The sequence below is a fragment of the Eptatretus burgeri genome, chromosome 8, assembly GCF_056783735.1.
Source record: "Eptatretus burgeri isolate ZD-2024b chromosome 8, Ebu_testis_v1, whole genome shotgun sequence".
NCBI classification, from domain to species: domain Eukaryota; kingdom Metazoa; phylum Chordata; class Myxini; order Myxiniformes; family Myxinidae; genus Eptatretus; species Eptatretus burgeri.
The window spans coordinates 13,704,471-13,714,273 of record NC_140968.1 but is presented as its reverse complement, the minus strand read 5'-3'; the positions used below and the strand labels follow the sequence as shown (position 1 = coordinate 13,714,273).

Here is a 9,803-nt window from a genome sequence, read left to right as displayed (position 1 = left end):
TCATGTGGACGAAATAACTCGAAATCTGGAGTGAAATCTGAAAATGTTAAGCAATCGGCGATGTTTGTTTAGTTCTTTGCGGGTATGTGCCATTACCAATCAGCTTGTAATCACTTGACAAGCCAGCCGTTTCTTATCAACCATTAAATTGGAGTGCTTGCTTGAGTGCTTAAGCCACTTGCCGAGAATCCTACATTACTACAGTCGATAGTGGTACAGTTCGTGTTCCAATTGGCATGTACAGTAGGCAGTTGATACAAAGTAGAGGTATGCAGACAGCACACACGGACGTGGTACATATGGGTACATTTGGATCTGCAAAGGGACTCTTCGTGGGTGTGTGTTCATGCCTGCACGCTTGGTTATGGGCGCTGTGGTGGCAAAGTTTAATCCCTTGTCTTAAGATGATGATGATGGGTCGTGGAGGTTCTAACATTTAATGGCCAAGCACCCTCTCTTAATACAGTGCATCACCCTCCTCCCACACCTCTCTCTCTCCCATCCCCCTCTCCGTTTCTCCCCACCCCATCCCCCTCTCCATCTCCTCCCCCCCCGCCTCTCTCTCTCTCTCTCTCTCTCTCTCTCTCTCTCTCTCTCTCTCTCTCTCTCTCTCTCTCTCTCTCTCTCTCTCTCTCTCCACACGTGTCTGGACGGTGGTTATCTGTGCACCTGTCCGGACGGTGGTTATCACTGCACCTGTCCGGACGGTGGTTATCTCCGCACGTATCTGGACGGTGGTTATCTCCGCATGTGTCCGAATGGTGGTCATGTCCATATGGACCTTCCCCTCACATTGCCCTACCTTGCCCTCCCCTCATGCTTCCTTCCCCACCCCGCCTCACTCCCACCCCCCATCCTCGCTCTCCCTCCTTCCTCACCCCCTCCCCTCCTCACTCTCTCCTCCTTCCTCAATCCCCAAACCCTCCTCGGTCCCCCTCCCTCCTCACTCCACCCCCTCCTCTCTCTCTCTCCCGCAGCCCTCTTCTCTCTCCCCACTCCCATATATCTCTCTCTCTCTCTCTCTCTCTCTCTCTCTCTCTCTCTCTCTCTCTCTCTCTCTCTCTCTCTCTCTCTCTCTCTCTCTCTCTCTCTCTCTCTCTCTCTCCTCCGTCTTTTACTCCCCATCTCCCCTTTAGCATCCCCGTCAGCAAAGTGACGGGTGGTATTTGCTTGTTCTCAATAAGCCTGAAGTTCATTAAGAAAATGTAGTCCACTAGCACCACTCTCTGTTTGTTTCATTTACTGCTTGTCACCAACTACTAGGTATGTCAATACTGCAATGCATTTTAACTTGGGATCTATATTGTATCTTGGGCTATATTGTAGACTGCTGGGACTCCAATGAAAAATACAATTGATGCTGTGAACATGGTTAAATAATGACTTTTTTTTTTAAAGTGTCCAAGACAAAGAATGAAATTAGCTTTCTTCTGGCTAATATGGTGTCTGTTTTTATAATAAAGGCTGTACTGCTTTGTTTTTCAGGCTACAACCATCCTGCTTTGATAGACATCTTGCAAGATCCAGAGAACATGGTTAGTATAAAATAATGGAGTTGATCAAATGTGATCTTCAAGACTCATCCACATCTGTAACTGCCATTTTAACCCACAAACAACTCTTTCTGCATTTATGTCATGTACAGTACATGCTCATTCCCTCTCCTCTCCTTACTCGTATCTTCTTTCTCTTCCTGCACTGCCCCTCGCCTCCTCTCCCAATCCTTCTCATCCACTATTTTACTCTCCATCTTCTTACCATGGTCTCTCCTTTCTTTTCGATTTGCAATATTGACTTTTCTCAATTTTTTTTCCGTCTCCCCACACTTCTCCGTGCAGATGTAATAAATAGGTCGCTCATATGTAATAGGTAGCGCCTCTTTGTATTATTTTACTTTCAACATCAGTGGAACAAACATAAGGGCAATACCCCTGGGCGCTCACCTGGTAGCGACTGGATAAGATAACGAGAGAACAACTATGGCAGCAGATCCTTATCGGGGGGTTGACTTACAGCTAAACACAGACAAGGGTACCCAACAGATCATTCGGGGAGGTGGGGGGGGGGAGAAGAATCGTCTCGCTCACCAGAAAGTAGTCATCTGTGAATTGAAAACATCCTGAAATGTGTGCGTGCATGTCACATCCGTCACCAGCATCCAGCCTTGCCGTGCACCCTCTCGCGAACAGCCTTGAATGCCAGTCAATGTTTGGGAGGGCACCGAGATCGTCTGTCGCGGGTTTAGACCCTGGTGCTGCGACACGGGCAGTTCCTCACACTTCACGAAACTGGTGACGTCCAGTGACCCACACGGTCCGTTGGTGACTGACCCACGCCTCACTTGTCGGTGACCGACCCGTGCCTCACTCGCCATCGGCGCTGCTCACACCCACACGCGCACCACACGCTCCCTTGCTAAAACACTGGAAGGACGAATTGTTTCATCGTTGGTGCTGGTCAGACACCCACACGCTCGCTTTCTTCTCCTCTTTTGCGCGCTTTCACCAGCTTCTTGCTCGCTTCTCGTGCTTACTTCTCTCGTTTTATTTTTGGCTCGCTTGCCCTCTCGCTTTCTTCTCCTTTTCCTCTCTGGCTTTCTTTCTCATTCTTTTCCTCTCTGCTCTTACTTCTCTCTCCCTTTTCCTTTCACTTGTCTCGCCCTTTTCCTCATTTCTCTCGCCTCAGAACGGACCTCCAATTCGTTTTATATCTGCGGGCCATCTCAGCGGGCGCAGTCCGCCTCAAGCTCACCCCGCCCCACTTGCGCATGGTTACCATGACGACCTGTGCACTCTCAAAAAGGCGGGCGTCGGCGCTCGTGAAAGAACATTGCTGAGGAAAAATAAGAGCGCGCGTCAAAGCTCAAGAAAGAACGTTGCTGAGGAAAAATAAGAGTGGGCATCAGAGCTCGTGAAAGAAATGTGTGTAAACCTGTCTGTCGTAAAGAAAAAAGATTCCCATAAGAGAGGGGGTATCTATTCTTTACACTTCTCAACGCATCACATTTAAAATACCATTAGACATGGGGATGGGGCTAATCTGAACATGCATTTAAGGAAATAACTGTCTGAGGACCTAGATGTGTGGATGCATCCATCAGACCGGATTCTGAAATCCGTGACACTACCCCCCTTCCCTATCCCAGACTCGTGTCGAGTCGTCCAACAGCTGGTGACATAAGTTTAAGAAAAATTATAACATTGCAATTAGCACTTCTGTGTGACATGCAGGTGAAGTTACCCCCTACCTGTTACATTTTAACTCTACCCTTTAGTGTGTGCGACAATTTAAACTAGATATGTCCCACCTGATGTGTTGGGAACTACCTAACGGACTCACACAGACAACCTAATGCAACACCGAAATTGCCGGAATTTTTGAAACTACAACACACAACCGGTAGGCTTTAATAATCTGCACAACTAAACAACTGTGTATAATTTCTGACCCAGGACCTCGAGAAATTCAGAAGAAAAATTGTGGAGAGGAGGAAGAACACCTGCTGATTCTTGCCACCTTCATGCTCTTCACCAGCACACCTAACAAAATAAACCGGCAGGCCAGTGACCGGCATCCAGGCCAGAAACATTGTGGCCTTCGAAAAAAAAATGGTCAAGAAGCAGCAGCAACAAGAACAGAGCCACTTCTTCTACAGAGCTGTGTTTGTGCAGTGGCAAAGGTGAAGCAAAGTGGCATGAGCCTGGTATGTGGCTGGTATGAAGCTGGAATGAACTGGTACAAAGGGGGCTGCAACAAAGGGGAAATCCATAAGTGTGGTGGCATGCTGCTACAGTAAATGCCGTTCAAACAAAAGAAAATAAACAAAACCACTAGGATAATGGGAACGGTGTCACCTGGCATGAGGCTGCAGCAAGTAGCAGTACACAGAACAGGTGTGGGTGGAACACAGGTCACGGAGTAAATGGAGAAGTGAGGTGAGTGATGCCTTGATGTAGAACAGGTGCTCCAGCAAGGCGAGTGATGCCTTGATGCAGAACAGGTGCTCCAGCAAGGTGAGCGGTGCCTTGATGCAGAACAGCCTTGATGGTCCTGGGACAGTGGCGAGACAAAGTAAAACAGCAAGGCGAACAGCCAACAGTACGAAAAGAAAAAAAAGGTAATCCAGGTCATTCCAAACACCAGGTCCGACCAACATGGTCAACCGGTCCCTGGTGTGCACATACCTGGGGCAGTGGCGATGGTGCCGGGAGAGAGAGTTCGAGGTTGGCCCTACTCGTTGCCGGTAGAGAGAGTTCGAGGTTGGCCCTACTCGTTGCCGGGAGAGAGAGTTCGAGGTTGGCCCTACTCGTACACACCCATCCGTCTTTCCCATACACACTACCCTAGCCCCCCTCCTTTTACAATTCGCCACTACGTCTCGTCTCCTATATCCCACTATTCCCATTGCCAAATTCGTACCCAATCCCCCCAAGGTTCATTGGAAAGGGAGAGCTGAACTACATGCAATCCTACATTTACATCGTGACAAGTCTCGTTCTCAAGTCCGACAGGAGGGCAAGTCCACCAGCCGGCGATTATGCTGACAGTGGATGGTGCGAAGGGGTCTTCTTCAATACTAACTACGCTACTATTGTGACACTTTTAAACTGTTCTCGGGGTTATACCCTGCCAAGAGGCCTTTGTTAAACTATGGGGTTCTAAAAACCCAAATTCCCATTGCCTACGTGTTGGTGCTCTTACAATTTTGGGCCTTGCCCACCAAATTTTCTTTCTGTGCCATCGCACAATTTCGTGGCTGGGTATTGTGGCTCCACTTGCAGGTCTGCCCACCTGCATACTCACCATTAGCACCTCCGGGACGCTGGAGCTGCCTCTGAGCTTGCCTGCTCCTCACGCTAACATGGGGGGTGCCCTCACTGGCACTCCCCCCTCGATGTCCACTTGTAATTTTGGTGCCCGGGTCCCGCTGCTCGGGCACCCGGTCCTATTGAACACTACACTGGTACATCAGGCCCCTCTCCTTGGGTACATAGCATCCACGAATACACAAATGGCCCCCTGGAACTACCTACGGCCTCACCTGGCCAACGAGCCCCTGGTGCCTGCTTCATCCGAACACTACACTCACAAGCCACACCCCCAGCCGGTCCATTATCTCTTGCACCCTACACACAAAATTTGTTTTTGTGTTTTTTAAAACTTTCCACAATCAACTCCAACTGCATAACGATATCCATGTGTAAATTTACCTCATTGCCATAGCTAACTTTAAACTAACCCCTGGGTTTCCTTGGGTGGGATCCACTCCCCCCATTCAATCCTTCACACCATGTATTCCGTTACTCACACTCATACTGGCCATTGCCCTGCCCTCACACTCATGTCATCAACCACACACAAATACATTTCCACTCACCAACACAGCATCACCCAACTAATTTCCCCTAACTAACTCGTGCACCCTCGTCTTCCCTTATACTACGCACACTCCAATTAACCCTACCACTAAGCGACGTCCTCACTACACGTTCCATGTCTCTCCATGTCTTTAATCCATTTCTAAATTCCCCCTAACTGATGTTCCCGGGCCCCATGGAGGACTGCTCATGCCCCCATGAGGCTGGTCTATCTAACGCCAAACCCTTCCCCTAACTAATGCTCCTTTGCCCCAGGCGAGGATGTACGCTACATCCTAACCGGGCTTTGTGTACTCGTGGCAAGGCTCGGTGGCCCTTGCACCTCCAGGGTGGTGATTGACAGCGCACCCGCCCCTTCGGTTTGGCAGATACATGAGGGCGTAATGTTACCCCGTCACTGTCACTTACCCCATGATAAGAAAAAAAATTTAAAAAACGAAAATAAGGGCGAGGAAAGGTTGCTGAGGAAAAATAAGGGCGGGCGTCAGAGCTCGTGAAAGAAATGTGTGCAAACGTGTCTGTCGTAAAGAAAAAAGCTTCCCATAAGAGAGGGGATCTATTCTTTACCCTTCTTAATGCATCACATTTAAAATCCCATTAGACATGGGGATGGGGCTAATCTGAACATGAATTTAAGGAAATAACTGTCTGAGGACCTGGATGTGTGGATGCATTTATCAGACCGGATTCTGAAATCCATAACAATATACTGTAAATATATATATATATATATATATATATATATATATATATATATATATATATATATATATATATATATATATTGTTGCGGATTTCGCGCCTGCCGGCGTGCGACGGCCACGTAACTCGAATCGCGGCACGTCGCCCACCGGACGGACAATCCAGTCGTGACCCTCTCGGACTAACGCCGGGAACCAGTCACGGGTGGACCTTTCGGTCTCACCGCGATCGAGCCAATCAGCCCCCGCGTGGGATAGGGTTGCTCGCCAAATTCGACCTACCTAAGTACCCACGCGGAGGGTAGACCGGGCGATCGCACCTCGCCGCAGGTCGACTTCGGACACGGGCCACTTAAGCGACCCGTTCCGTACTATCAGAATAACCGAGCGGTGTTATCGTCGACCTCGACGGTTCGATTAATTATCGGGCGTATTCAGCCCACTACCAACCCTTTACGTGAAGCAAGATGAGGGTTCAATGGGGGAAAAGACGAAGCGAAGCGGGAGAACAGTTCAACAATAAAGCACATTTATTCTCGGCACACGGGAAGCACACAAATACAATTCCACCAAAAGCACACACAAAAAAGAAAACACAATTCCATTTACACAAAAAGCAAATATAAAAGTGAAAACACAGTGCAGAGCTAATACCGACTACCGAGCACACGGCAACACTTATACAATTCTACTTCACAGACGGCGCCGACAACACATACCCAAAACCAAGGAAAAGAAATACCTCAAGAATGAGGCGGGCCTGAGGCCGAGACCGGGTCGCGCCTACCCGTCTGGTGATGAGACGCGGAGCGGCGATGGCGCCTCACTCCGCGGGCCTCGCGGACAGTGCCTGGCAGGGGGTGGGAAAAGGGGCCCCCTTGGTCGCACTATCTCAGCGCGGGGGGGAAACAGGAGGGGGTTGTTGATGCTCGGGGTATAGAGGATCTTTATTACCCCTGGTGTGCGTCTCCACCTCGGCCAGGACGCGCTGCCGGCCTCCCTCGGGCGTGCAGCTCCTGGCACCGACGCGAGCACCCCCTCGTCTGCCTTCGCCGCTGCCGCCTCTCCGCCTCTGGACTCTCCACCCTGGACTCTTCTTTGGGCTCTCCTCGTTCGACTCTCTTCAGCTTCTCCAGCTACTGCAGGCTTCGGGCTCCAGACTTCCACACACGTCCCCTCCGTTCCGACTCCTTCTCGTTCTGCTGACTGACGAACACCGTCCTTTTATCCCCCCGTAGCTTCGCCTTTGACCCCCTCCCTTTGACCTTTCACCTCGCTCCCCATTGGCCCGAGAAAAAGTGGGCGTGAAGGCTTTTTGATCCACAAATTTGCATATATCGATCGTTCTGGAGGCGGGGCCAAATCGCCCCTCGCTCACCGATTGGACGGCAAAAAGTGGGCGTGTGTCGTTTTTGATCCGTTTTTGAAGCACAAAATCCGTGATTTTGTACACGCTGTTCAACGTGCGCCCTGCACGAGTCCAACACCGGTACCCACAGCGGGGCAAGAACGGTGGCGATGCTACGGTTGCGAGGTGTGACGGGAAGGTCGTGGCGGTTGTGGTGAAGCGGCGTTGTGGTTGGTGGTTGATGTTGTGGTTGTGGTGGTAATCATGGCGGTTGGTCCAAAATAAAGATAGTAAAAGAAAAACGGCTATCCTGAAGAGTCGCAGCACGTATAAATGACATGTATTCCCACTAGACAACGGGTTTGGGCCGAACTACACATGCACTTACCGAGATACCTCACCGAAGGGACCTGAATGGTGGTTTGCGAATCTGGTAACCACAACACTACCCCCTTCCCTTTTTACAGACTCGTCCCGAGTCGTCAAATTTTCGTGTGCCATCATGTGTAGTTTTCCCCTAGTACATTTTACCTACGGATCCCTGAGTGCGACATTCATGGTATTCGTGTCCCCAAAATAAATAACCTGAGGGCTGCGTAACTACCTAAACAAACTCACTCACACGGACGACTTAAATAAAATTGCCGGCGCTAGACAGACATGCCGGGGGCGCACTCATATTTACAGTACATCTTAACCTTAACTTACAAATTTTACACTAAACCATGGCCCAGGATCATTGAGCTCTGCAAAAAGAAAGCAGTTAGCAGGGAGCCAGGCTGCCCACATGCAGTCTCTGGCTCAAACAATGCAGGTGACAGGGAACGTGGCTGGCTGCTCACACGCAGTCCAAGGCCTTCCCTTTTGAGCTGAACGCAGTGAACCACAACGGTGCTTGGGCTGCACAACGTAGTCTCCGTGCCAGCTCAAGTGGCACACGCAATGAGCACAACGAATGGATGGATGGACACAAACACTGTGCACGGGCCGCCACTGCAGGCCCGTGTTGTAGCTGCCAACAGGGCAGTTCGCGCAGCTTGCAAACTGTTGCTTTCTGATCCTGGCGCACATGGGAATGAACAGGGGGGGGGCAAAGCAAAAATTGAACGGGGGCTGGTGAACAGGGGCAGTGGGCATGGCATGGCAAAGGCAGCAGGCAAACACAGCCCGCAGAAGAAGGCCGCTGCAGGCAAACTCAGCCCGCAGAACCAGGCCGGCACAGGCCTCGAAGAAAAACAGCCAGCAGATGAACTGGCCGGCACAGGCCTTGCAGTAACACAGCCAGCAGATGAAGCTGGCCAGCTTTTGCCGTCAGTGGAAGTTGGTGGAGGGAGTGCGGTGGTGCTGGCCACTTGGAAGGCGGGCTCGGACCTACCTACCTGTCTCCCTCCCACCTATCGCCTTTGCCTGTCACTGTACATACCCACTCCCTTAATTTGTCAAACCCCAATTTAGCCCCAACTTATTTTTTTGTTGTTTTTATTTTTACTTCCCCACTATAAATCGTCCCCTAACCCCCTTTATCGTCCTTGTTCGGCTAACCTATCCTGTCACCTAGCCTACTCCCAACCCCTACGTTCCCTTCCCGGAGGGGAACAAGGGAGAGCTAACGTCCTGTGTCGAGGCCCAATTCAAGCCTCAGAATGGCCTCCCCAGAGTTCGGCGATCTTAACACCAAGTGGGTCCAGCGGCCCACAACGACAGCGAGGGGATGGATGGTGCGGAGGGGTACATCTCCTAATCTACCCTAACCATTTAACTGTTAAACTACCCCGGGGCTTTCAACAAGCGCCTCTCGCTTAAACTATTGGTTCTAACAACCCAGATTCCCGTCGCCTGTGTTGGTGTCCTCACAATTTCGGGCCTCGCCCCCCAATTTTCTCTCCGTGCCCTCACACGGTCTCCTGGCTGGGACACGTGGCTCCCTTTGGCAGGCACGACCCTCTGCCGAATCTCCCGCTATGGCACCCCCGGGCACTACACTGCCTCCGAGCCTACCAGCTCCCTAACACCGGGGAGTGCCCCCATGGCACCTCCCCTGAAACGCACACGTGGCAGGCCGGCCTCCCGGGCCCCTTTCCGAGGGTCACCCGTGCCCACAACACTGCCCACGCGGCTAATGGCGCCCGGGCCCCCGCACCAAGCAGGCGCACCCGTGCCCACTACTCTATCCCGGCCCCCCATGGGCCCATGGCCTACCGCGGCCGACTAGCCTGGTGCCCGGGGTACCCACTCAGCGATACTCACCTTTCGCAGCCACGCTCCCAAGCCCGTCAACAGGGCTCCTGCACCCCTCCAAATGGGTCTCGAGCCTACTTTCCCACCAACAGCAAAACGACCTCCATTTTTCAATTTGACTAACCCAGCTAACTCACT

General features: G+C 51.2%; 1 protein-coding gene and 1 long non-coding RNA gene across 10 annotated transcripts in view; one reads left to right on the top strand and one right to left on the bottom strand.

Moving 5' to 3' along the window:
• The window catches only part of LOC147021144 (uncharacterized), a 34,912-nt gene extending 29,331 nt beyond the window's left edge, over positions 1–5,581 (bottom strand). The window contains exon 1 of the long non-coding RNA XR_015060719.1: positions 2,088–5,581. This is a non-coding gene — a long non-coding RNA (uncharacterized LOC147021144). The remainder of the gene's footprint in view (positions 1–2,087) is intronic.
• The window catches only part of ABAT (4-aminobutyrate aminotransferase), a 104,176-nt gene that overhangs the window by 59,543 nt on the left and 34,830 nt on the right, over positions 1–9,803 (top strand). For all 9 annotated transcript variants that reach the window (XR_015060718.1, XM_085890956.1, XM_085890952.1 and 6 more), the window contains one exon: positions 1,486–1,535. Coding sequence is in view for 8 of the 9 variants with exons in the window: in XM_085890956.1 (XP_085747082.1) it covers positions 1,486–1,535 (50 nt within the window). In the remaining variant the exon portion in view is untranslated. The remainder of the gene's footprint in view (positions 1–1,485; positions 1,536–9,803) is intronic.